The sequence below is a fragment of the Bos grunniens genome, chromosome 3 (genome assembly GCF_055505025.1).
Source record: "Bos grunniens cultivar Pamir isolate PY7600 chromosome 3, Bosgru_T2T1.0, whole genome shotgun sequence".
Lineage (NCBI taxonomy): Eukaryota > Metazoa > Chordata > Mammalia > Artiodactyla > Bovidae > Bos > Bos grunniens.
In genome coordinates this window covers 102593991-102621746 of record NC_141167.1, presented here as the reverse complement: position 1 = coordinate 102621746, position 27756 = coordinate 102593991, and the positions used below count along the sequence as shown (strand labels likewise).

The 27756-nt window shown below is 55.0% G+C and overlaps 1 protein-coding gene across 6 annotated transcripts; it reads left to right on the top strand.

Annotated features, from left to right (window-relative positions):
- Positions 1-545: 545 nt before the first annotated feature.
- On the top strand, positions 546-27736 carry RORC (RAR related orphan receptor C). Of its 6 annotated transcripts, XM_086392727.1 has the most exons (12): positions 546-826; positions 1293-1330; positions 3527-3556; positions 15564-15649; positions 15934-16075; positions 17349-17861; positions 18195-18316; positions 19160-19292; positions 19456-19563; positions 19746-19856; positions 21333-21442; positions 24394-25907. In XM_086392727.1, exons 1-12 carry the CDS (start codon positions 546-548, stop codon positions 24553-24555), a joined length of 1836 nt encoding a protein of 611 aa, XP_086248853.1. In that variant the 3' UTR covers positions 24556-25907. The 6 variants fall into 6 exon arrangements, with proteins under 6 accessions (XP_086248853.1, XP_086248851.1, XP_086248849.1 ...); XM_086392725.1 differs by lacking the exon at positions 1293-1330 and having other exon boundaries at positions 753-826; positions 19456-19527; positions 24394-27736; XM_086392723.1 differs by lacking the exon at positions 1293-1330 and having other exon boundaries at positions 753-826; positions 24394-27736.
- Positions 27737-27756: the final 20 nt, after the last annotated feature.

The window sequence follows — 27756 nt, the reverse complement described above, 5'->3', positions numbered from 1 at the left end:
GAACCCGACCTCACCCTGTAGAGAAGGCACCATCCCCCAAATAAGCCATCCCATCTTCATCTCTTCCCTCCCCACCTCCCCTTCACCAGTCACCTGTCTTGGTGGCTCAGTGGTAAAGAATCTGCCTGCCAATGCAGGAGACACAAGTTGGATCCCTGGGTTAGGAAGATCCCCTGGAAGAGGAAATGGCAATCCACTCCAGTATTCTTACCAAGAAAATCCCAGTGACAGCGGAGCCTGGCAGGCTGCAGTCCATGGGGTTGCAAAAAGTCAGACACGACTGAGTGAGCATGCATGTCTTGGTCAAATAGAAAGCACATGATTCTAGAGTCACAAAGACCTGGGTTCAAATCACAGCTCAACCACTTACTGTCCTTGTACAATCCTTGGGCAAGTTGTGACTATCTTCGAGCATCATCTAGCTTATGAGCATCACATAGGTATCTGAAGCAACTATGCTTGCTCCATGGTGGACACTGGGAGGATTGGAGAAAATCATGGATTTACAGAAAGTGACTGGCAAAGGGCCCAGCACACAGTAGGTGATGCAGAAAGGCCAGTGCCCTTCCTGTCACCTATTCTGTCTCTCCTCAAGGCCCCAGACTCTGTTCCTCCCATCTCTCCCTGTGTCCCCTCCTGATGTCGGGACGCTCTGCCAGCCACTCCTTTCCCCTGCCTGCTGTCGGGCCAGGTGCTCCCTCCTCCTCTCTCTTCCCTCCCCTGGGCCCTGCTCCCTGCCCTCCTGGGCAGCCAGGGCAGCAAGGACGGCACCAAGGGAGTTGCCCCATGGACAGGGCCCCACAGAGACATCACCGAGCCTCGCAGGGTAAGAGGCCCTGCAGCCTTACAGGCAGGTGGAAGGGGCTCCCAGGAGGTGCAGAGGAGAGATGGAAGGGGCTGGTCGGGACGTGAGAGGGTTGGGGCAAGAGAAGAGAGGAGAGAAAGATGGGTTGGCAGGGGAGGGTAGGCTGGTGAGGCACGGCAGGTCTTGATAGAGACTGAAGGAGACATGGGAGGAAGGGCTGGGGACTAGACAGGAGAGAAAGAGGAAGGAGAAGCAGGAAGCACATGGAGGGGAAAGAAAGGGAGCCGTGAAGAAGGAAGAGACAGGTGGGCTGGGGGAGGAGAGGAGAGAAGAGAGTCAGGGAAACTGGAGGGAAGAAGGGCCAGCATGTGGGCAGGGTCTGGTTTCCAGTGAGAGCGCCCCCTGGGAGGAGGGGCAGACACTGCTCATCTGGCTGGGACCCCAGGCAGCAGTACGAGGCCGACCACTCCACCTTCTGTTCATTCAGCGACGGAGGAAGCTGTCCTGCCTCTAAAGATGACAAACGTCAGGGAAGCAAGCAATAGAACCCTGTCCGGTGCCCACGCCCACCCCCAGCACTTTGCTCCCCACTGGCTCAGGGTGTGGGGTGGAGGATGCGGTTTCATTTCTGCAGAAAATGTGGGACGCTCGGCCAGGGGTAGCAGGGGGGGACCGGGGGGTGTGGAGAGTCAGGCAGTCCTTGGCCGCACGAAGGGTCTAACTCAGAGACCGCTCAGCAGGATCCCATGGCCACATGCTAGGTCAGGTGTGAGCCCTGAGGCAAAAAGTGGTGGGGCCACCTGGTGGAGGAAGAACTCCACTGCCGGGGCAAGCAAGGGGAGCTCCCCCACCCCAGGCCTGCTGTGAGGTTCAAGGCTAGAGGCTAGAGAGAGGGTGCCACGTCAGGGAGGAAGCTGGGTGGGGCCAGGCAGGATTGGCGGCAGGCGGGAGGGGCCGGATGGAGCCACTCCCTCTCTGCGCAGTCCTCCCCCAACCCTACCCCACCCCAGCTGAGCCCAGACCTTCAAGTCCATCACTCCCACCCAGTCCAGTGGAGGAACTGGCTTACGGGGGCATCTCCTGGGCACAGGGACAGCGTGTGAGCCGGGAGGGTGAGCAGAAGGGAAAGATGCTGAGCATTAGACAAGTGATGTGCTTAGTCGCTCGGTGGTGTCCGACTCTTTGCGGCCCCATAAACTGTAGCCCACCAGGCTCCTCTTCCATGGGGATTCTCCACGCAAGAATACTAGAGGGGGTAGCTATACCCTCCTCCAGGCGATCTTCCCAACCCAGGGATCCAACCCAGGGATCCAACCCAGGTCTCCGGCATTGCAGGTCTCCCGGATTCTTTCCCATCTGAGTCACCAGGGAAGCCCACTGGGCAAGTAGAAGGAAAAAGTAACAGGAGAGCACAGTCAGAGGTCAGGGGAAATACAGGGGGCTTAAGGCAGGCCTGCAGCGTTTACTGAAATGAAAACTGGCCTTGCGCTCTGTGAGGAGCTGCTGTGTGGATGTACAAAATGCAGTAAGGTCTGGCAGGGGAAGCTTCTTCACAGGGACTCCTTCGGTAGGTGTTTAATAAAAGTTAACCGTATGAATGAATGACATGCTCTTCCCTGCTCCAACCAGGCTCTAGCTGAAGGCTTCCCCCTCAGCAGCTGCTCCTCTGGAGGTCTGTGCCTCCCTGCCTCCCTCCCACATCAACCCATCTGTGCTCCCTACAGCCTTCTCTTCACCTGGACCAGCCACACACAGCAGGAGGCATTGCTTCTTCTGCAGGCTGGGGGGCCAGTGGAGCCAGAGCCTGCAGGAGGCAGTGTGTGTGCTGGGGATGTCTGTGCTTGCAGCTCTCCCTTCTTCCTTCTAAGCTCTTTCTTCTTCCTTCTAACACCCTCACTAGCCTACCCTCAACCCCTACACCTCAAAATTCCCAGGTGCTGCGGGCACAAACAAGCAACCAAGAGTTTTAACTCTGGCCGCTTGGCTCCGTGGTAAAGAATTCTCCTGACGATGCAGGAGACGCAGGTTTGATCCCTGAGTCAGGAAGATTCCCCTGGAGGAAAAAATGACAACGCACTCCAATATTCTTGCCAGCAAAGTCCCATGGACAGAGGAGCCTGGCAGGCTACAGTAGTAGGGTTGCAGAGTTGAACACGACTGAGCATGCTTGTGCAGCCAGCAGAATATTTACTGTGTATCTCTAAGGGGCAGGCACTACAAAATAACAATATGAACAAGGCAGACACAGTCCCTGCCTCCATAGGGCTTACTGTCTAGCAGGAAAGCTCCCTCTTCTTAGATCATGAACAGTTATAGCGGTGAGATGATGTGATGAGTGCCAGGAAATCAACTGCTGGAGCTGAGTGTGTCAGTACAAGGGCGGGAGGGCTTCTCTGGGGAAAAGACCTGATTGGGAACTTGGGGGATGAAAAGTTGTCTAGATTGAGGAGGGGCCAGGGAAGGGCCTTCCAGGCAGAAAGAATAATGTGGGGAAGTCCCAGAGTGGCGAGGAGCCTGGCACATTTCAGGATTTGAAGAGGCTTTGCATGACTGTAGGGCAGAGTGAAGAGAGCAGTGCAGTGGAGGTGTTCCCACCTTCTCAGACGCCAGGTTCTTCCAGGAAGGACTGGGGTAGGGGTGAGGGCCTGAGCATTGGGGAGGATCTCTTGATCCTCCGTGGTCCTCAACTTTTGGCCCTGACCCCCTCTCTTCTCCTTACAGAGCTGCTGGCTGCAAAGAAGACCCACACCTGTGAGTAGAGGATTGGGGCAGGAACTGGTGCTGGGGTGTGGAGAGATGGCAAAGAATTCAGCAAGGGCGCCAGGAGGTCCATGTAAAAGCAAGGCACATGCCTTGCATGCTCGGAGCTGGAGCAACCGGGCAGAGGTGGCCAGGTCTGAAAGGAGGTGGAGCTGAAAAACCAGGGACATGGGGAGATGAGGAGGAGGAGTGATAAAACCTCAAGACTGGGGGGCAAAGGGAGGAGATAAGGGAGAAGCCTGAAAAGTGCGAGGGAATGTCGCAAAGAAGTAAGGAGAGCACAGTGAAAGGGAGCCACAGGAAGAAGGAGCTGCTGGACAGAGGCACAGGAGATGCTGGGTGGGGCAGTGGGGGGTGGGCAGTGGTGGAGATCACTAGGTCAGGCAGGGAGATGCTGAGGCAGGGTGGCCTCAGGGACTCAGGGTGCCTGCACCAGGCTTTGTGGCAGCAGAGTCAGGTTTGCTGTGCATCTCTGTGGTTAACACATCCCAAGGCATGAACAAGCCTGGGGCCAGCCTGTGCAGAGCAGGAGAACAGGAAAGCCTTCATCTTGGTAGGAAACACATGGAGAGAAACACTCTGGGTCCTGGGGACATTGAAAGACTGAGGCTGCAACATGTGAGGAAGGGATTAGAGCCCAGGAAGGACTTACCAATGGATACTAGCAAGGAATACCTTCTCTTGGGAACTCTCAACTCATCAGATCTATCCTCCTACTTCATAAGAGAGGCTACACCCCCAGAAAATGCACCCATTGCACCTTGGTCTCAAAGCTCATGTCCCATCAACGTGCCCTTCCAGGCCCAGGATGCCTTCTCAGAATCCTTGAACTGAGGAGGACCACTCCAGGGCATGAGTCCCTTCTCCATGGCCCTGCCTTGGACTGCCTACCAGTTCCTCCTGAGAGCTCACTGCAGTTCTTTCTGCTGCCATCATCGCCTAGAGCTCCCTGTTCCGAGAAGAGAGATCTCAGAAGGCCCAAGCATCACCCTCCTCCCTGAGCTGGTCAGATAGGGGCTGGGAGGCCACCAGGAGGCTACATCCTTCTGAGTGGGGGGTTGCTTTGCTCAGCACAATCCTGATCAGTGCCTCGCCTGCCCCTAGCCACAGGGCCCCACGGAAATGCTGAGCAGGGCCCTGGGAGGAAAGCGGGTCAAGGAGTGACGCGGGTGAGCTGAGGGAGGTGGGGGCCAGGGACCATATGTGGGTGGGGGGGAGAAGGGGGACTTTCGGAGCATCTGGAACTGGAAGAGGCTAAACGCCATTCCTACCCTCAACCCCTTACCACAGAAACCTCGGCCAGGACCACACCCCCTCACCCCCTTCCAACCCCCTGGCCCTGTGCAACCATACCTCCACCCCACCCCCACCCGTGAGGGTCCTCAGGAGAACATGGGCTGACAGCCCCTCCCCCACCCACTGCCAGCTCCTGAGTGCCCAAGGAAGGCCAGCGGGGAAAGGCCTGTGCCAGGCGCCATTAGAGTCCCAGCAAGATCAGAGGCCTTTTAGGAGGTTTGGCCCAGATAATCCAGGAAAGATTAATGCCTCCTCCAGGCCCGGAGACTCTGAAAAGTGGGCTCTGGAAGTGGAGACAGTCGTAAAAGGGGCCTCCAAGACAACCCCAGGAAGGGAGATGCCCAAGAGGGACTCCCAGACTGAGAGGGGCACCTGATTACTAAGGGGTCCTGAAGAGGGAACCCCGAGGCTGAGGTGCCCACAGAGCAGATATGAGGCTGAGAGGGCCTCTGAAGTTGATGGACCCCAGAGAAGGATTCCAAGACCAAGAAACTCTACAGAGACTCCCACAGCAGGAGACCCTCCTAAGCAGACCTGAACCAGAGAAAGCTTCCCATTTCTCAAGTGTAATCTGGGGTCAAACACCCTGATTTTGAGTCCTGACTCCACCACTTTGCTAGCTGTGTGACCTCAGACAAGTTACCTAACCTCTCTGTGTCTCACTGTCCTCATCTTTGAAGTAGGGATAATGGTACCTACAACATAAAGCTTTCTGTGAAGACTAGATCATCCACATAAAGCCTTAAGAACCATTTCTGGCACATGGTTAAGCATTATTATTAACATCATCTTCATTCCAAGTTCGGCAGTTTTGCTCCTGAGGAAATTTCTGACCGACTAACCCCTCCTACAGATAGTGGCATTTGTCTGATGGTTATTGCTGCTACTATAATCACTTATGCCCTAGCCCAGGGTATGTACCGTGTGCAGGGAGGGCATGAGCGTGGTGGATGGTGGGCAGCCTCCCAGACTGCATCTCACTGAGCACGGCTGTTGGCAGTCCACAGGGTCGCAGGTGGCCCCAGGCAGACATTCTGTGACTTACCTCTAGAAATAGCCCCGTCCCTGGAGTCACCTGGCAAAGAGGGTCAGGCTCTCGGGGATCCTCGGGGGGAGGGGGAGTAAGGACCTGGCCCCAGGCTCATGTGAGCTCCATTCCGGCTCCCCAGCCAGAACTACCCTGGCGGGTGGAAACAGCTTTTACGCGTGTGGCTGTCGCCTGTGGTTTTGGAATTTTCCAACGCCCCCTGCGATTGGCTGCCCCGCCCCTCACACTCTGCCCCAGGCCCAGATTGGCCACATGGGGCGCCTGTCATCCTACCCGCTGCACCCCAGGGGGGGTTGGGGGGTGGAGTTGGGGGGGGTTGTCACTCGGCCACCTGTGTGGTGCAGATCTTAAACCCCCCGGCCCAGAAGCATTGGGGGAGAGCTAGGTGCAGAGCTGCGGACTGAGGCTCTGCCAAGAGGGCCTGGCTCCTACCCCTGCTGTCAGCTGCGCCCCATCCCTGGACCACCCCGGCTGAGAAGGACAGGGAGCCCAGGCGGCAAAGCCCAGGACTCAGTCATGAGAAGTAAGTGAATGGGCCTCCTGGGAGCGGGGAAGCCTGGGGCCCATCATCATTCCCGGGCCTTCTGAAAAGGAGGGAACAGTGTGGGCAAAAGCCGAGCACTCTTCCCTGGCAGGGTGTGTCCTGGTCAAGGCTAGGATCTGTTGGATGGAGTAGTCGTGGAGTCTCATTCCTCAAACGGTTCTCTTAGAGCAGTTGCAGTAAAGGGACTACTGAGGAACTCCTCTGTCATGGGCTCTGGCAAGGATCTCCCAGAGTAGGTGAGGTGCCCCGCGCCTTGTTTTACAAAAAGAGACTGAGACCCAGAGGGGCCCAGTGCTTCACCCCTAGATCACACAGCTGTAGTAGGTGGAGGCTGGTAATTAACAGGCAGCCCAAACTCGCTGTCCCGGCACCCACTGCAGTGTTTCCCTCCACGCCTCCAAACTACCTGTGGGCAGGGTGAGAAAGGAGGCCAGAGGAGCCGCTGTGCCCTGAAGCAGCGGGTTGGCGAGGGTAAAGATAGGGCAGCTGGCAGTGGGGGTCAGAACCCCAGCATCCAGGCCTCTGAGCCATCACACTCCCTGCCCACTGCAGGATCATGAGGACCAAGTGGAATCCAGCCAGGGTGGTGTGTGTGTGTGTGTGTGTGTGTGTATGAGAGACCCCTCATCCCAGGTTCAGACACCCATTTGATGAGTAGGATCAGGCAGTAGAGATGAGAGCAAAAAGCCTTCAACTTTACTGGCTTCCTGGCCCAAAGCCATGGGCCAACAGCTGGTGGGCAGATGTCTGGGGTCCCTGTGCCTTCCAGCAGAGCAGGGTGGGCAAATCGCCCTCATGTGGGGAGCCAGAGAACCTCCCAGAGCATAGGGTGAAGGACGAAAAGGGAAGCCCTGGACTCCTGTGGCCTGAGGCAGGAGGCACCCCCAGCCTCAACTGGGGGTCTTCCCACAACCCACAAAAGAGAGTCCATATTATACTGGAAAAACCCACGGGCTGAGTCTAAATACCAGCTTCTGAGCCACCTCTGTCCCTGACTAGCCTTGTCCTTAGGCAAGTCATTGCGCCCCCCCTCTCTTATTTTAAAAAAAGCTGAATTTAAAAACAAAACTAACTTCGGAGAAGCTCCCGTTCTGACCAAGCAGAGAGCGGTGGTCTCCAAGTGAAGCATCCCCCAGAGTAGTGGAGGGAACTTAGAGGAGACACGGAGAGGTGGCCAAGGAAAGGAAAGAGCTTCACCTCCACACTTGGGGTGGAGACTCCCGTGCAGGCGTCCAAGCGGGGGCGGCCAGGAGGGGTGAAGAGACCCAAACTTCAGTTTCCCTCCTGGCTTCTTCCCAGTAGCAGCAAAGGTTAGTCTTCCCAGAAATGGTCTCAAATCAGCCAATCCACCTTGGGAAGAAGCAACGGTCGGATGTGCTTCAGAGCCTGGCAGGAGGGCAGGAGAGCCCGGGACTGAACAGAGGAGACACTGAACAGAGCAGGTCTACGTGACAAACCCACCCTCACCAAGCTGGTAGGCTGGAGAGGGTCTCCTCCCATCTGGGGTTGGTGCCGCCGGTCCTTCTCACTTGGACGTCTCTGGGCACCTCATAGCCCCTCGTGAGTTCCAGCTACCTCCCTGTCCTCTGACCTTCTCTGGGGCGGGCAGAGCACTAGGGGCTTGGAACTGTGACCCACACAAAGACCAAGGTCCAGACACACCAGGAGCAGAAAACGGACCAGTGGCACTCCCCTGGTGGTCCAGTGGCTAGGACTCTGTGCTCCCAGTGCAGGGGGCCCAGGTTTGATCCCTGGTAAGGGAACTAGATCCCACGTGTTGAAAATAAAAGATTCTGCATGCTGCAACTAAGACCCAGTACAGCCAAGTAAATTTTAAAAAAAAAGAAAAAGATGAAGAAGAAAGGAACCAGACCAAGAAATAAAGAGAGATGCAGAGGCCAAACTCAAATGACAGAAGATCTATGAAACACATGGGGAGAGAGTGATGTCTAGATAGAGCTACAACTGGAGAAATACCAGGAGAGCCAAAACATTACAACGTGTAGCCTGAGACAGGACTGAAGTGTAGAAGATGGAAAGGCACACAGACCCAGGGGGTGACAGAGAGAAAAGGAGGTGGGCAGGAGAGGGGAGACACTGAATATAGATCAGGTGTAGGAAGGCAGAAGTGGGAGGGATGGAATTTACAGAAGCTCCGAAAGAATGATAGGGTCTCTGCCATCATGACCTGCTGCCGAGGAGAGAGGAAACATCCATTAGCCAGAAGAGCTCCCCAGCCAGCCAGAGGGAGGGTGGCCCCGTCAGCTCACTCCGGGGCATGCCTGGAGTGGAGCCAACAGACATAAGGCCCTGGCGTTAGGCCTGGATGGGGAGGTGGGAGGGCAAGGGCTATGAGGTTGCGTTCTCGTCTTTGTTGTGCCCTGATCTTCCTCAAGTCTGGTCATGATGAGGAGGACCCATCAACCAGAAAGAAGTCCAAGTCCCGGGGTGCTGCAGACCTCACCCAGAGAGCTCAGGGCCATTCAAAGGGCCCCCTCCTTCCTTGAATCGCTGTTGTACCTTTGGCTTCTTCTCTCTGCCCATTCCTAACAGGACTCCCAAACACCTCCAGCTCAGGGCTTTAGAAGGTGGGAGCACCCCAGCCTGTCCCATCACCAAGAAACATGGGTATTGGTGTGGCTGCCCCTCCCAGGGGCTCCTTCCCGCTCCCCTGCCCCTGTCCCCTGATTCAGACGGGGAACAGGGACTTTCCCATGCTGAGAGCTCTCCTAGAGAGGCAGCCCTGGGGTCTCCTCCAATGACTAGTCCTTTCTGAGATCTCATCTCCACTCCTCCAGCTGCCCCCTCCCTGGGACTCCAGGCTCAGAAAGGATGGAGATATCCATCTAGGAGGAGGGATGGCGGCAGGGCTGGGCCACAGGGCCAGAGCCTGGGTCTTTCTGGGGGCCCTGGCCTTCCCACAGCAGCAGAGGCCCTCTGGAAAGGAGACTCGAGCCTCGGGAAGGCCGCTGGTGGTGCGTCTGGGCTCCTGCTCCTTACTGCTTCCTCCTGGTGATTCATCCCCTCCCCCCATCCCCTGGTTGTTTTCACTCAATTCTTTTGTTTCCCCTCCTTTCTCCTGTCCCAGACTGTGGGGGTGGCGGGGGCACCAGGAGGGGGTTTCAGGTGGCTGGCTGGCTTTCATAGCTTTTCAAAACCCCAGACTCTCCCTCGCCCACCTGAGTTTTAGCTTCACTACTTTCTCAGCCCTGGGACCTGGGTGTATCAGCAGAAAATTTTCACTAAGGGCAGACAGGAGCGTTCGCCAGGTACAGCGGCTTCTGTTCTGACCCCCACCCTGCCCTCCCCTTCCTGCTCTTTGCGGCGGGAGCCCACCGCCGTGGTTTCCAACTTTGCAGAAGCTGCGGGAACTGAGAGCTGAGAAAGGAGGGAGGCTGGTGACCGGCTGGGGTACACAGGGATCCCCTGGCCGGAGGTGTGGTCTCTGTGGGGAGAGGGACTGAGTTGGAGCTGGGGGGTGAGGGCCCCTGAGCTAAGAAAAGAGATACAGTCCTTTCTCACTCACTCACTCACTGGTTTCTGCAAAGAGGCCTGCCAGCATGCCTGACCTGAAAGCCAGACCACAGGCCAGAGGAGCTGTGGTCCTGTGAAGGGTCCTAAATCAGGAGCTCGGCTGGGGTGGGCGAACCATGGTTAAAGGCAGGAGGGGGCTGACACCACAGGAGAAGGTATGGGACAGAGGGAATAATGACTGGATCTTTAGACTAGACATGAGGCCCAGCTTTAGTTCCATGGGTGTCCTCCCTGAATTCTGGTCCTAGCCCACCCCCCTCACTTTGCACTTCCGCTGCAGCCGGTAAACATGCCCCCACCCACAATCTGCCTAGTGCATTTGAGTGTCTCATCCTTCTAGAGTGAAAGGCTCAATGGTTGGGGACACTGGCTCTCAGGTTACAGAGACCTGGGCTTGCATACCAGATCTCCCACTTCTGGTGAGGACCAGCAAGCTTGTGCAACCTTGGTCAAGCCACTCACTCTCCCCTGCTCGTTTTCTCGTTCTTAAAATGGGGACGATACAAAGAGTACCTACTTCACGGGATTATCGTGGTCATTAAATGAAAAATGTATGTAAAGCCTGGCACAGAGTAAGAATTCAGCCAACGCTTATGTCTATCATCCTTGTGTGTGCTCAGCTGCTCAGTCATGTCTGACTCTTTGCGACCCCATGAACTGTTGCCTGCCAGGCTCCACTGTCCGTGGAATTTCCCAGGCAAGAATACTGGGGTGGGTAGCCTCCAGGCTTTTCTGTCCATGGGATCAAAAATACTGCAGTAGTTTGCCATTTCCTTCTCCAAGGGATCTTCCTGACCCAGGGATCGAGCCCATGTCTCCTGTGTCTCCTGCATTGGCAGGTGGATTCTTGACCACTCTGCCACCTGGGAAGATGCCACCTGTCATCATCATCCTTAATCAACGTCCTTTGGAGAAAAAGAGAGAGAAAGAGGAGAGAGGAAAAGCCTAGCCTTGGGCAGATAGAGCACCAGGGGAAGATGAGGACCTCAGGGTGCCTCTGTCTGCACCTTTCTCTGCCAGAGCTGGGGTGGTTCTGGGGTTTGAGGGGAAAGATCCCCCTGGGTTGCAGCCCCTCCTTTGCTCCTACCACTTCCTCTCTGTGGCATAGGGCACCTGGACAGGGCCCAGGGCTGGCTTTCTAAGGTGGCACAGGGCCAAGCTCAGGATGCATTCAAAGAGCGCTATCAATGAATCTTGCAGCTGTGAGAAGGGTGAGATTAGAGGAGGCTGGAGGGAGGGGGACAGCCTACTTTGTCTCTACCGTATTTCCCCACATAGGAGGTGCTCAGAGGAGGCTCCCTGGGGATCCTTCAATCTCCAAAGCAGTCCAGAAGAGATTCATTTTCTTTTCCTAGTACTGTGTTGGAATGAAGTTTTAGAAGTCACACCGGTTGGCAGATAAAAGAATGAGCTGGGGAGGAGACCACCAGCCCCACCCTTATGCCCCAGCAAGAGGCAGAAGCAGGAAGAGGGACTACATTCTTGCTACTCAGAAATGTAGGGTGAGGACCAGCAAGCTTGGGCACCAACCAAGAGCTTGTTCAAATGCAGAACCTGGGGCCCTCCGACTTCCTGAGTAGGGACCTGCATCTTAACTAGCTCCCTAGGGGATCTTGTTGGCGACTCAGAGGTCTAGGGTCATGCAATCACTAGGTGGTTTCAGGAGGTATCATGTGTATGTGGGCACGTCGTCTCCCTCCTTGGAACTGAGGGGCCCTGGGAGAGAACCTGGGGTCGCAAAGAGTCGGACACGACTGAGTGACTGAACTGAACTGAACTGAACTGGGAGAGAACCACAGTGAGCTACACAGATCTTCCTGAAGCAGCAGGCGAGGGCAGATAGAGTGAGGGCTGTTGTGGGAGCCATGCTGCAGGGGTTGACCTCGAGGCTCCTGACCTCTGCTTAGTTCTAGTTCCTGGCACTGTTAGGCCCTTAGGTGGTAAGTTCCTGGCAGGCCAGGCTCCTGGGAAACAGCTTGAGTAATCCTGTGATTACTCAGCTCCCCTCCCCAACCTGGGTTCCCACCAGCTACTGCTTCAGGGACAGGGCTCATGGGGGGAGGCTGCAAAGGTGAGGTATTCAAGGTGTTTTTCAGCTCCAGCTCACCCCACCGCCACCTCTGCCGGTCCTCTTCCCGTCCTCTCCCCGCCCCTCCTCCACAAGTCACACTCGTGTGCACCGGTACTTTCTCTTTGAGGTTTTGGGTAGATGGCATGGCCGGGGTACAGGTGGCAGGGCCAGGAGGGAGGAGCAGGATAAGAGGGCCTGACCGTGCTGACAGGGCCAGGCCTTGGGCATGGGGGCAGGACACGAGTGTGGGTTTTTTCTGTGTTTCCGGGGCTCTCTCTCCATCTCTGCATCTGTCTCTGTCGTCTCCTGGTCCCAAATCTCTTGGTCTCTCTAGCTGAGAGGCTGGAGGGTCCAGCTCAAAACCCCTGACCCTGTGTGCCTGTCTCACTCTGTACCTCTGTCTCGGACTGTGGCTGGGGAGTGTGGGACTATGGTTGCTGGCCCAGTGGCTGGGGTCCAAACTCTGGTCTCCCCCAAACACGGGTATTTGTGAAGGTGGTCTGTGGCTGGCCACATCGTCCTATGAAAAGGGCAAGGTCTCAGTGACACTGTTGTGAGGTTCCTGGGGCTGGGACCAGCAGTGGGTCAGGCGGTAGGGCCGAGAGACGTGTCTGGGTCAGCCGTGTGGTCAGCGCATACACGCACACGGATGTGGCTCTTGGAGAAGGGAAGAGGCAGGGAGGCCTGTGGTTGAGTGCTGGGCTGGAGCCCAAGTTCCTACTGTGGCTTGGCCTAGTCTCCCTCCCGCTTACTTTTTGGGTGACCCACGATGGTTTCTGCCCTCTCTGGGCTTAGGGCCACTGAGGAGTGAGATCCCACAATGCTGGAGGGGAACTTGTGGGGGAGAGGCAAGAGCTGACTCCACAGGAGACAAGTACTTCTCTTGGGCCTCAAACGCCTTCAGGGTTCTCTTCCCACTGCTGTGCTCGATGGCAGCCAGCACACAGTGTTTCCAGCTGCAAAGCACTTTCCTCGGGTGAGTCCGTGTACCCACTATGCTAACACCTGTCACCCCCTGCACCGGCCACGAAGGCTGTGCTGACCCTGATTTTACTGACAAGGGCACTGAGACCTAGAGAATCCAGTGGCTAAGATGTGCAGGTGTCCCTGCATTCTCTGCCCCTTTTCTAGGTATCCAGTCCTCCCTTGTTCTCTCTTCCCTCCATTCATTCCCATCTGCTCTTAATTTACTGGAAAGAATCTGAAAGTTCTCTTGCCATCTGTCCTAGATGATCAGGACCGCCTATTGGGTGGGTGCTGGGCAGGCTAGTGGGACTGCCTGAGAACTCGAGTCAGGAGAGACTCGAGATCTAATGGACAGATTTCAGACACCCTGTCCCCCATGAGAGGCAGCTGCTTACTCTGACTCAGGTCTAGGCTAACCTGAGGGGATGATGGTTTAAGGGTGACAAAAACAATATTTGGGGGAGCAGTGGGCAAGCCATGGTCACCCTCCCCACCTCACATCAGCAGGCCCTACACCACAACCAGAGTCCAGGCCTAGGCCAGAAGAGAGTTCATAGCACTGGATTTGCCCTGCAGGCAGCGGCTGCTTCCTCTGACCCTTGGAATCAGAGATGAGGGGGAGCTGCGGTCCTAGACCACTTTTACATCCTGCTCCATCCCAGGCAGGAGAAGGCAATGGCAACCCACTCCAGTACTCTTTCCTGGACAATCCCATTGGCGGAGGAGCCTGGTGCGCTGCAGTCCATGGGGTCGCAAAGAGTCGGACACAACTGAGCAACTTCACTTTTCACTTTCATGCATTGGAGAAGGAAATGGCAACCCACTCCAGTGTTCTTGCCTGGAGAATCCCAGGGACAGGGGAGCCTGGTGGGCTGCCATCTATGGGGTCGCACAGAGTCGGACACGACTGAAGCGACTTAGCAGCAGCAGCAGCCATCCCAGGCATTTTCCCTCAGAGGGGAGGCAGCAGGTCAGCAACGGCAGAGGAGAGAAGCGCATGCCCTTAGGAGTGATGAAAACACCTGAAAGGGAACCCATCCCTGCCCAGTCCCTCCAAAGACTGGCTGGTGGAGAGGCCGGCGGCTCATCCCTGAAACTTAGCAGGGAGCTGTGGGCATTGACAAGGATAGGGCAAAGTAGAAATGGACCTGGGGCCAGTAACCATCCACAGCGAAGGCACCAGGGAGGTAGATTACAATGAGCTTAGTGGGAGAGGGGGAGGGTCCTGGCAGCCAGTCAACAAACACTAACACACAAATATGCACAGTGTACACACTGGCTCAAGCAGCTATGCCTGTTGCCTCGTGAATCACATATACCTTTCGTGTACACACACACACACACACACACACGCGCACACACGAGCACCCCTTCAAGCAGGCAACATGCCCACTGATGTGTGTGCCCCTGAAATCACAGACATGGATCAGCAGAATGGAAAGCTATGGGGAACTGGGAGATAGACCCAGCTCCTGAGTAAGCTAGCTTTGTGAACCTGGGCCAACCATCTGATCTCATCTGGCCTATTCCTTCCTTGGTAAAGGGGAAAAAAAGAGGTCTGAATGATCCGATGGTCTCTAGTCCCAGCCAGTGTTAACATTCATGATTTGGGCTCACACAGCTGGAGGCAGAGGCCCGCGTACACACACGTAAGCATCCATACACAGCCACCCTCTGCTCTGGGTCAGGAACCTGGGAGCTCTGTTTGATCCGCTCCCTGGCTCTCAGACATCCAGAAGAGCTGGCTTGCTGCCCCCACTTTCCTGGGCTCCATCTGGCTTCTCTCTACCCTCTCTGGGCCCCACCCTGTGACCCTGCCCTCTTGGCCCCCCAGTCTCCGCACAGCCCCTCCCTGAGCCTTCACAGCCCAGCTGAGGATGGCAGGCAGCTCTACCTGGCCCCCAGGTGCCTCCCGCCTGGTGCACCACATCTTCCCACCAGGCCCCACAGTCTGCCCTGGGGGGCCAAGCCCCAGTGTGGGGAGGGCAGCTCAGAGGAAGCCCCCTGGGCGGGAAGCAGGTGTTGTGAAGTAGTGAGGACTCCTAGGTCCCCAGGCGAGAGGGAGGCAACTAGAGCTTTTCATCTTGAAGGGCTGAGCAGGTGGCCTCTCTGCAGCTGCTTTCTCTGCCCCCATAGAACTGGTACAACCCCAGCCATTCCGCAAAACTAAAACAGCCTCCACAGATCCTTTGCTGAGTGGCATTTGGCATTCACTCCTTCGTCCATCTTATTGTTGTTGTTCAGTTGTTGTAGCCCGCCAGGCTCCTCTGTCCATGGGATTCTCCAGGTAAGAATACCGGAGTGGGTTGCCATTTTCATCTCCAGGGGATCTTCCCGACCCAGGGATTGAACCCACGTCTCCTGCTTGGCAGGTGGGTTCTTTACCACTGAGCCACCAGGGAAGCCCGGTCTCCCATCTTACAAGAGGACTGGGGTAGGGCAGCAGAGGATACACCACGTCCCTGGATCTGCCTCCCAGGTGCTCGGGTAGGCTGCACCAAAGGCTCCCAGGCTCACCTCTGCTCTTTCCTTCTTCCAGCACAAATTGAAGTGATTCCGTGTAAAATCTGTGGGGACAAGTCATCTGGGATCCACTACGGGGTTATCACCTGTGAGGGGTGCAAGGTGAGTGCTCGCTCATACACAGTCTCTTCAGAGGATAGGAGAGGGGGCTCGGCAGCCTCCGTACTGCCTGCAGGGCTGGTCTCCTGAGACGGCTAGGGAGCTGCCCGGTGGCGCCTTGCCTGGAGAGCCCTGTGCCAGAGGGCCTTGTCTTCAACTTGGGAAGCGACTGCAGGACAGATTATAATGGAGGAGAGAAAACTGAGGGGTCCTACGATCTGGAGGTCCTCAGACTGATCTCGGCCCTGCCAGGGCCAGCAGCCATGGTCTTCACCTGCCTTCCCCAGGGCTTCTTCCGCCGGAGCCAGCAGTGCAACGTGGCCTACTCCTGCACCCGCCAGCAGAACTGCCCCATCGACCGCACGAGCCGCAACCGATGCCAGCACTGCCGCCTGCAGAAGTGCCTGGCCCTGGGCATGTCCCGAGATGGTGAGGCCGAGTGGGCAGCCCCCCAGGGCTTCAGTCGCCAGAGCGGCGGCCTGACCAGACGGGTTCAGCGGCACCAGACCGGGGTTCAGCAGCCTTCCGGGTCTCCGCCCTCCAAACTTCCCTCTGGCAGGCTCTGGTCTCTTCCACTGTCCAGCGTGGCGGTGGGCAGGCTGCCCTCATCAAAGGTCTTCACAGTCCCCAGCTTCAGGCTCTGCAACAACAACCCTTGTTTCCTCAAACTCCTAGGCCCTTTTCCCCTTCCTTGGGAGGGACTCTCCTCACCCGACTCGCCTCCAGCCCAGATCCCATCCCCATCCACAGTCCACATCTTTCCCCAGCTGCCCCCTTGCTCCAATTCCACCTGGCTCCCCATACCCCTATCTCCAGCTTGGGACAAAGGGCTGTGACTATGAATGGGACCACAATCACCCTGAGAACAGCCCGGAAGGCTGAGGTTCACAAGGGCGGCTGTTCCTGGTGCCTTTCTCCCTTTCTCAGCCACCGCCCCCTTGGCAGCCCCCAAACTGCTCCCCCCTCCAACACCACAGAAGGAGCCCAGGGTGGGGCTGGGGGAGGCATGAGGTGATGGGGAGCCAGAAGGAGCCTGTCAGCACTTTTCAGCGCCCAAAATAACAAAGTGAAAGGAAACACGCAGGGTTGCAAAGGGGCAGGCGGGGTGAGGGGCTGTGCCCCCACACCTGGGAGGGGCGGTGGGGCGAGTGAAAAGGCAGGAAAGAGAGAGCAGAAGAGGATGTTCAGAAACAAGCCGCGGAGCCTGGGTTGGGCTGTGGTGAGTATCTAGGTCACCAGGGAGCCTGTAGGCCTGACCACAGGGAGACCTGTGTTCTCGGCTCTCCTCTTCCTCCGACCCTCCTAGATTGGGCGAGGTGACCCCGATACAGCTTGAGGCTCCCTCTCCAGCCATCCCCAGTCCCATAGCAGGAGGCCGGGCTCCTCAGCCCAGACTCATTGCTCAAATTCTGCCACTTAGTCGAAGCTGGTTTCAAGCAGGGAGAGTTTGCTCAGAAGACTGATACGTCTGCTGATACATCTGGGCTGGACAGAGCCCAGAAGCAGACAGGAGTCGGCAGGAGTGGGTCTTGAACAGAAATGCCTGGAAGGCAAGCTCCCGGGCCAGACTGGAGAAGCTCTGCTCGGAGTGAGCTCTTCAAGGAGCAGCAAGTTAATCCTGTAATGGTCACAATGCCTATTGACTCTGCCCTGTGCCATGTCCTCCCGCCTCCAAAACTCCTGATCCCCCGACCTCTTTCAGCTGTCAAGTTTGGCCGCATGTCCAAGAAGCAAAGGGACAGCCTGCATGCAGAGGTGCAGAAACAGCTGCAGCAGCGGCAACAGCAGCAACGGGAACAAGCGGCCAAGACCCCTCCCATGGGAGCCCAAGGAGCAGACACCCTCGCCTGCACCTTGGGGCTCCCGGATGGGCAGCTACCCCTGGGCTCCTCGCCTGACCTGCCAGAGGCCTCAGCCTGTCCCCCTAGTCTCCTGAGGGCTCCAGGCTGTGGGCCCTCCTACTCCAACAGCCTGGCCAAGACCGAGCTCAACGGGGCCTCGTACCACCTGGAATACAGCCCTGAGCGGGGCAAGGCTGAGGGCAGGGAGAACTTCTATGGCACAGGCAGCCAGCTGGCCCCAGACAGGGGTGGACTTCACTCTGAGGACCCCAGGCGTCCTGGGTTTGGGGAGCCAGGACGGGGCCTGGACAGCTACTTCACCCCCAGTTTCCGCAGCACCCCAGAGGTGCCTTATGCTTCCCTGACGGAGATTGGTAAGCAGCTGGGGAGGCGGAGAGTGTAGAAAGATGAGGGAGGAGCTTTCAAGAAAGGGGCCCTGTGGGACTTCCCTGGTGGTTAAAAGTCCACGTTTCCACTGCAGGGACATGGGTTCTATCCCTGGTCAGGGAACTAAGATCCCACATACTGTGCAGTGCAGGGAAAAAAAATGGAGTGGGGGGCCCTAGTCAGCATCACATGTAAACCAAGCATACACAAGGGTCTAGGGGGAGGCAGAGCAGGTCTAGGCCAGGCAGAGGAGCGCCCTTGGTATGCGAAAGGTAGGATCTGGCTGAGATGGAACCTCTGCCTTCCTCCCTTGGCCCCAGAGCACCTGGTGCAGAACGTTTGCAAGTCCTACCGGGACACATGTCAGCTGCGGCTGGAGGACCTGCTCCGTCAGCGCTCCAACATCTTCTCACGAGAGGAGGTGGCTGGCTACCAGAGGAAGGTGAGGCCAGGACACCGCGCTGGGGAGGAAAGACTCCTGCCACTACCCAGGGAGTCCAGAGACAGCAACCTGAACACATGAGTGGGCTGGGCCGAGGCAGGGTATCCCAGAGAGACACAGTGTGCACCTGCTTTTAAGTACGCACCCTAGCAGATGGGTGAGAACTTCTCCTTAGCTCCTGCCTATGGTTGTTTTACCTGGTCTTCATCGGTAAAGAATTTGCCTGCAATGGGGGAGACCTGGGTTCGATCCCTGGGTCAGAAAAATCCCCTGGAGAAGGCAATGGCAACCTACTCCAGTATTTTTGATCCCATGGACAGAAGAGGCTGGAGGGCTGTAGTCCATGGGGTCGCAAAGAGTTGAACACCAATGAGTAACACACACACACATATACACACACACACCCTATGTCCTTCACCACCCAGACCTAGAAGTACAGACCTCAGCATACTCTCCTTCCTCCTCCTCTATCAACAGTAGTCAGACTTCTCATTAGCATCTGTTTCAACACTCTTTCTCTGCCAGGCACTGTGCTGAACACTTTACATAAATTACCCTTGACCCTTACAACAACCACCCTATGAGGCTGCCACTCCTGCTTTTAATGGACTGAGAAAGTGAGCACAGAGGAGTTCGTAGATGTACTCCACGCCACAAGGTAGTGGAGCCAAAGGCAAATTTAGATCCACTGGGCCCCAAAGTGCATTGTGCTAAGAACAGGCTAAAAACACAAGTGCTGAGAACGTGGGGGGTACTTGCCGTTTTGTCTGGGCTCCCAGGGCATCAGTGGGGTCCCGGGGTCCTAAAAGACAGCTCCAGTGGGACCTCCCTCCTCCTCTGCAGTCGATGTGGGAGATGTGGGGACGCTGTGCCCACCGACTCACCGAGGCCATTCAGTATGTGGTGGAGTTCGCTAAGAGGCTCCCGGGCTTTATGGAGCTCTGCCAGAACGACCAGATCGTGCTACTCAAAGCAGGTGCCCAGGGAGAGCGGGTGGGCTGCGGGGTAGGGGGCACCAGTGTGGAATGGGCGGGGCTGTGTGGAGGGAGGTGCCTTAGGGACCCAGGACACTGAAGGGAGACAGAGACAGATTCCTGGCTCTGTGTGACAACGCGCCTGCATTTCTCCCCACTCCCCAGGAGCCATGGAAGTGGTGCTGGTCAGGATGTGCCGGGCCTACAACGCTGACAATGACACAGTCTTTTTTGAAGGCAAATACGGTGGCGTGGAGCTGTTCCGAGCCTTGGGTGAGGGGCAGGGGGAGATGAGCAAGAGGAGTCCGAGGCCAACCCCATCTGAGGCTTCCAGACCCAGGGCGCCCTCTTTTCAGGACAGATTGCCCACTCTGCTCCAGACACCAAGGGGGTGGGTGTCCTTGGGCACCATGGCCTCAGCCACTTTGCTCACTATTTTGTTTCCACCCTCCCAGGCTGCAGTGAACTCATCAGCTCCATCTTTGACTTCTCCCGCTCCCTGAGTGCCTTGCGCTTTTCAGAGGACGAGATCGCCCTCTACACAGCCCTCGTCCTCATCAATGCCAGTGAGTGTCACTGGGCTTGGGCAAAGGACAGTCAGGCGGTGGGGGCACAAAAGGTACTGAAGAGTCTGGACCTTGTGTGCTGTGCTCAAACGGCCTTCGCAGGTGGCACTGGTGGAAAAGAACCCGCCCACCAGTGCAGGCGACATAAGACATGTGTGTTTCCATCCCTGGGTCGGGAAGATCCCCTGGAGGAGGAAATTGCAACCTACAGGCAGGCGGTGGGGGCACGACGGATACTGAAGGGTGTGGACCTTGGCTGTGGTTAAATCTGGGAAGGTATTTATAAAGCAGAATAAGCCCACCCAATGTTGCTGTAAAATAAGATGAGTCAAAATAAAGATCCAGAGGAGCCTGAGAAAAGGAAGAGAGACGTGCAGGTGGGGCTGGAGAAGTGGGGAGACATGAGGAAGAGAGGAAGTGAGCCACTTCCCTGAGAGCAATGAGGCTGCATGTGAGTCCCTGCCAGGGATTCCACTGTGGCTCCACACTGGAATCACCGGTGGAGCTTTAAAAAATGAATGCTGTGATTCTGACGTCATGGATCTCAGGTGCAGTCGGAACACCAGAATTTTTCACAGCCTCTCGTAGGTTATTGTAACGTGCCACCAAGCTTGAGAATCGCTGCTCTGTGTGAACTCATTTTAAGGCAACAAGCCATCGGGAATTCCCTGGCGGCCCAGTGGTTAGGACTCCACGCTTTCACTGCTGAGGGTGCGGGTTCAGCCCCTGGTGGGCAAACTAAGATCCCACAAGTCCTAGGACAGAGCCAAAAATAAAAACAAAAGGCTACCTGCCATCAGGGCAGGACTCTGGATGTCCACTCCACAGAATGGAGTGGGCTGGGTGAGCCAGCTGAATGCCAAGGATTCTGAGAACCTGGGGAAGTGGGTTGTGCTACTAACCTGAGTTTGGAGACCAAGTTATCAGTCCACTGGCTCTACCAATGAGTAGAGACTGAAACATGCCCCTTGACCTGGAAATAAAGACTGAAAAGAGGACTTCTGGTTATTTTATGGAGTCAGGACAAAAGTGGTTTGTCTCTTGAAGTTAGCCACAGACTGCTGCAGAAGCCCCAGTGCTGACCTAGGTGGCTGCACAAGGCCCATCTCCTCTCTGGGACCATCTTTACCAAGTCAGGGTGAAGGGGGAGATCTTTTCTTCCACACAGCAGAGTTTTAGTGGAGAGCACTGAATTAGCTATGTGAAATATCAGGTACCAGGGAGAAGGCAGCCTGGAATGGGGAGATCAGAATGTCTCATCTCTTTCATCTCTCGCAGTTTTCCTTATAGAGAGCTACCCAAGACCCCCACAGCTTACCAACTCCAAAACAATACACACCCACACCCCCTACACTGTCTCTCACTCAGCTCAGAAGATCTCTGTTCAGCACAGATGTCCAGAATGACACACCCTTTGGGGGAAGTTAATGTCCATGTTCTTTCTTGTTTTTGCTGTGGTCCCATCCCCTCCTTCAGACCGGCCAGGGCTCCAAGAGAAAAGAAAAGTAGAACAGCTGCAGTGCAATCTGGAGCTGGCCTTTCATCATCATCTCTGCAAGACTCATCGCCAAGGCATCCTGGCAAAGGTAGGAGCAGTCCCTGGGACAGAGGAGGTCAGGCCCGGCGCCAGATCTGTGACCTCAGGGTTTGCAAGGACCAGGGTCTGAGGGTCCAGAGGAGGAAGTGCCTGAGAGCTAAGTTGGACGAGAGAGCTTGTAACAGCACAGGACACGGGGACTGAGCAGCCACTTCTGTGTGGGTACAGATGAAAAGTTAGGGAGCCTGAAATTGGGAGGGACCTCCAGGGAACAATTCAGTTTAATAGAGCCACCGCTTACCAGCACCTGCTTGTACTGTGAGTGGAAAGATACAGAGATGCCGTCCTTACCCCCACCAGGAGTTTTTAACCTGCTGTGAAGAAGAGATTTGTATACCAATGACTAACGCAGAATAGGATGTGATACGGGATAAAATAATAATGTGATTATCAACGTGCTTTCCCAGATATACTCATCTTTGTGACAACTCAGTCAGTAAGAGAGATGTTAAAATCTCCCTGTAGTGATAACAAGACCTGAATGACTTGTTCAAGTTTACACAATCGTGGGTGATAAATGCAAGTCCCGGGGCTCTTTCTACTGCATCTCTGTGCCCCTGACATATTACTACAATAAGAAATATTGGGGAAATGTGACAGCATGGAATAGGGATTAAAAATAACTTGAGGGCAAAAGGAGAGGATCGTAAATGCTTCCTAGTGAAGGTGGCATTTAAACTAGGCCATGAAATATTTATTTTAACAGGCATTGAGGGGTGGGGTAGGCATTCCAGGCTTAGGGAACAATATGAGCAAAAATAAGGAGGCAAGACAATGTGTATATGGAGAATAGTTGGTGGAACATTTTGACTACATGCTAAGATTGGAAGCTGGGATAGATTGATGGGGGCAGGAAAGTAGCAGAAGACAACCTTAAAAATTAGGTCAGGGAGCAAATCAGAGAGGACTTTCAATGCCATATTAAAGAATTAAGACTTTATTTCCAGGCAATGGAGAGCACCAAAGGCTAGAGGAATGATATCATCAGAGCTATTTTTTAGGCAATTTAATTTGGAACCAATGTAAGGGGACCATTTATGGAATGGTTCAAGCAATGGACCCTTGCTGTGTGCCAGGCACTGTGCTGGGTGCTGAGAATACAGAAATGACTTAAATGACAGTCTCTGCCCTACATGAACCTCAAGTCTGGTAGAATAGTTCAGGAGGAGCACCAGCTGGGAGGGCAGTTGGAAAGCAAATCTGGTGGAATCCACCTTCGGAATGCATTGCCTCCCCACCGTCACCCTCTTGCTGTCAGCGCTCACTTGAACCATTAGAGAGGCCTCCGGCTGGACCCTGTCTGTCCCACTGCAGCCACACGGCACTCCTCAGTGCTCCTGTAGCTGCCACCGTGCTGACAATCAAAGCCAGAGTCTCTGTCGTGGCCAACTGGCCTCATGGCATGACCCCCGACTTCTTTGCTTACCTCTTCTCCTTCCACTGCCCTCTCAGTCACCCATTCCAGCAGCACTGGCCTCCTTGCTATGCCTTGAACACATCAAGTTGCTTCTCAGGGCTTTTGCACCTGCCTCCCCAGGTGCCTGGATGCTTCTTCCCCTCGTTTTCCAAACAACCTGCTCCATCCCTTTATTCTGGACAGCTTTTCCCAGACCACCCCATCCAAAAAGCTTTCTGAAGTTTTCTAATATTTATTTTCTGGCTCCCTCACTAGAATATACAGTTAATAAAGGTAGAGATTTTATTTTATTCACTGATGCATCACCACAGCCCATCACAGTGCCTAGCCAAAAGGTTCTCAACACACATAATGAGAATGAATGAAAGAATGAATGAAATGAATGAAAGAATGTTGCAATAGCCCAAACAAATGCAAGATAAAGCAGGAGGAATGAGAAGAGGATGAATTTAAGAGGTATCAAGGGATCCCATGCTGCCTGCTCTTCCCTGACTGTCCCTTTCCTAGATACCTAACCTGGGGAGAAAGGGATGGTGGCTGGTGAGAGGTGCTTTTAAGCCTCACTTGGTGATACAGGAAATTGCAGAAGATAAATGGTTTTCTCAGTCTTCCTCCGGTGAGGTCTCTCTGCCTCTGTCTCCTCACAGGTCTCTGGGCCTTTTTCATTCCCCTCCACTGGCTGAGTGCTGGCAATGTTGATTTACTATTTGCAGTGTTGGGTATCTGTTTGGAAAATGCTTAGTCCAAAGAAACAGTTATTGAGCATTTGCCATGTGCAAGCAGTAAGATAGGTACAGAGGATACAGAGACAGTAGGGAGGAGAGGGAGGGAGAGAGACTCGAGGAGCTTAAATCTAGGCTGGAGAGATGGACAAATTGGATCATTTTCCTAAAATGGGATTTAAGTGCTACACAGAGGGAAGCCCAAAGGAAGGGACCCTTAATCCAGGGAAATAGTCCTAGAGGAGGTAACACTGAAGGTGCTAGAATTAGCCAAGCACAGAAGAATTGAAAAGGCATTCCAGGTAAGGGGAACAGCATCAACGAAGGCAAACAGGCGCCTAACAGTGTGTAAGAGAGTCACAGACTTTCACTATTATAAAAGCATGGGGACTTCCCTGATGGTCCAGCGATTAAGATGTCATGCTTCCAGTGCAGAGGGCATGGGTTCAATCCCTGGTCAGGGAATTAAGATCCCACATGCCACATGGCGTGGCAAAAAGATTTTTTTAAAAAGCATAAGAGAGTGAGAGAGTCCTGAACAGGGCTCATTTAAGGAGTAGCAGGAACACCATTTGGGGGTTCAGCCAGAAAACATGTTCCTGTCCCATTGCGGTTCTCGCGTGCTTCCAGTTCTTTGAATACAGACCTACCCCTACCAATGGGATCTGGCTGACCCCCAAGTGCTGAGTGTGCAGGGAGGGAGTACAGAGGGTTATCCCAGCCCAGGAAGGATGGGAGGACTTCTCTGACCTGGGGACAGAGCTGCAGTACTCACCCTTCTTCCCATGAACCCACCTCCAGCTGCCACCCAAGGGGAAGCTGCGGAGCCTGTGTAGCCAGCACGTGGAAAAGCTGCAAACCTTCCAGCATCTCCACCCTATCGTGGTCCAAGCTGCTTTCCCTCCACTCTACAAGGAACTCTTCAGCACTGAAATTGAGTCACCCGAGGGCCTGTCCAAGTGATCTGGAGGAGGGACTCCGTTCTCTTCCCTAGAGCCTGCTGGCTCACCTTTCCCTTGGTCTTTTCCTTTCCTGTGGCCCCTGGAGGGTGGTCTCTGACTATATGGGGGGATGGGTGAACAAACGCTGAGACTGGGTTTCAGCCCACCGGTCTGCCTGGCAGCAGGCCAAGAGCCAGAGGGTCGGGATTGAGGGACTCCGTCCCCAGCCTCAGCTTTGTCCGGACTCCTTTCCCATGCCCTGTCACCCCCAGCTTCTGGGAGGCCTGGGGTGGGATACAAGGACCTCTCGGAGGACCTAGGTATCCTCAGGACAATAAGGGGTTCCAGGACACCCTGGATGAATGGAACTCAACTCTGGACTCGGAAGCTAAGAATAGGACTTTGAAATACCTCATTGCACTTCCCTGGGGGCTTTGGCTGGGGTGGTGCCACAAGCTTGGAGACTGGCGGCCGGAGCCCAGAAGGACCTGCATATAACACGAATCTGCGTCACCAGGTTTTCTGCCTGACCCCTCCTCCCAGCTCAGCAAGGAAATGGTTAGGCACTCGGGGGTCTTGAAAAAAAAAAAAAAAAACTGGATATGTGAAGGGTAAGGATCGGATGGGAGTAAGGGAGGGGCTGGGGATGATAATTTTATGGGCTTTGGATATAGGGATAGGGTATGATGAAGACCAAGAACATCACAGATAGACAGTTAGAACTCAGACTTCTTTTGTGCACTTTAAAAATAGACTTTAGGGATTACCCAAATCTGTCAGAGACACACATCCACAGACAGGTGAAACATACTCACACACTCAACCTGCAGTCATGTGGCTCTGTAGACACATTTAATCTGACACAATCTGTCTCCCTTGAGGTCACAGCTCAGAGGAGCTTAGCGGCCCCAGGGAAGAGTCCCAATCCTGAGGGACCCCAGAACATTTCACCTGGTGCTCTAGTTCCCCAGTCTTAGGCCAGGGGCGGCCCAAACTCTATGCCAGCCCCAGCTGTCTTCGGTTGCAAGAAATCCTAAAAGAAGAGGTAGCTGGACACTGATCAGTCACAGGGCCAAGAACAGACCCTTGGAGTACTAGTTGTCTGGTCCCCACCCTGCAGCCCTGCTCTTGTTATGAGAAAGGAAGCAGATGCAATTCCAGCACTCTCTCCGTGGATACTGCTGGGTCCATCAAGGTGGAGAAGACCGTGATCTTGCCCGAGAACTTCTCTTGGTTTTATAAACAGCTGTGTTCCTGCTTGGAGGGAAACAGCAGGTGGTCAGGAGGTTTGGTTTTTTTCTTTTTTTTCTCTCAGGGGAGTGTAAACATAAACTCCAACCTGTGCCATTCTTTATAAAATGATTTCAAAGGCAAGAGGTGTGTGTGCCAGGTGGGAGGAGCCTTAATGAAGGTTATCCTAGTGCTGCTCTGAAATCTCATTCTGCATGAGGACCCAGGTTCCTAGCCCAGGCAGCCATCAACATTGTAAGGATGCTAGCCCCCCTCCCTGAGCCGTCCCCCATAGAGGTGAGGGAGCTGACTATCAGGAACGCCCCCCCTCCCCCACTGAAGCAATCTCAGACTAAGCACCACAGCAGGCATTCTGGACTGAGAACTTTCCCCACAAATGATACCCACAGGGGACATTTAGAATGAGAGGTGGCACAGAATCGCCCAGCATTTGGGAGACTGAAAGACAACCCTATGGAGAATGCCTGGCCGGTCCCAGAGCTCCTGGGGGAGTCAGGATGTCCGAGAGACTGTGGAGCTGCCAACCCTCCCACCCCTGGGGCTCCAAGCCTCCCCCTGCGCTCCCTCCCCTCCACTGCCAGCCTGTAGTGGCGAGTGCTGCAGCCCTCCCTGGTTGCTTTATTTATTTATTTTGCACCAACAGGGTTGCTGCAGACTCATTCTCGCCCGGTTTAAAAGAGAGAGAGGAAAAAAAAAAAAAAGGAGAAATGCTTTTTGGCTCTTCTCTCTACCTCGGTCTTGGCAGCAGGCGGCCGCAGCAGCAGTAGCAGCAGTGGCCCGGCAGGCGGGCAGGCAGGGAGTGAGGCACTTAGGGAGGTGCGGGCCGAGGGGCAGCTTGAACGGGACAGGCCCCCAGCCCTGGACAGATGCGGTGCCCAACTTGATGCCACCCTCCGGCTTCTCCGGTAAGTGACCCCACCTCCTGTCCTGGAGCTGCAGCTGCCCTTCTCCATAACATGCTCAGAGACAAGGCCAGACCCACGAGGGCTAGAGCGTTTGTGCCCACTCTGCTCCCAGCCCACCATTGATCTTGGCCTCTTAGGACTTTGATGGGAAAAGTAAGATGTCCCAGGTGCCCCTGGGCAAAAGGGCTCCAAGGAGCTCTCCCTCCATTTCCCAGGTGCTCTACTTCTGGGAAGGATTATTTTGCAATCATTGTGGATATTCCAGAGACCTTTCCTCCAGGAGCACCCCCCCACCCCCCATGTAGTTCCCCATGCTTCACTCAGGTCTGCTTTAAAGAGGCTGTTCCAGTATCAAATGTGTCCCTGGACTGGCACACAGAGGCAAGAAGAAGAAAGACCCCTCCTTCTTGAGGGTGATGCCCCTGGACCCCAGCCCACATGAGGAGAGAAAGAAGGGTTCTGACACCTATCTGTTCCTGCAAAGTGGCCGGAAGCCAGTCCGATACCCATGGAGCTTAGCAAAGGAAGTTTGCGATTACATTAGCCACCTTTAAAGAGAAGGGGGCCGGACCTGCCAGCCCCTGGTCTGGCAGGCTCTGGAGACTAAGAGGATGCTCACAAGAGTGGGAAGGGGGAAAGCTGGGTTACACGCTTCACTGCACTTTTGCTGAATGCAGGAAAGAAGGAAGAGCAGGAACTGCAGCAGTAGTGATAAAGAGCTAGCTGTCAGGTGGACTTCCCAGGACAGGCACTGGGGGAGGGGGGCAGGGATGAGGGAACCTGGGACATTGCTCCCTGGAGAATTCTTAGCAGGCCATCCATACCTGTTAGTTTGGGATAGGGAACAGAGGAGCCTGCTCAGTAGCCTCAGCTGGGCCATTCTTTCTCATGCCCAAGCCTCAGAACAGTGTCCCACGTCCCGTGCTCTTTCAGCCTCTTTCTGCAGTTCCTGAACTACTATGGTCCTCTGAAATAGCTGTAGGGTAGCCACCTGAATGATCCTTGTGGGAAGGGGTATAGTGTGGGAAATAAAGGGGAAAAAAATCACACTATCTCTTAAACTGTCT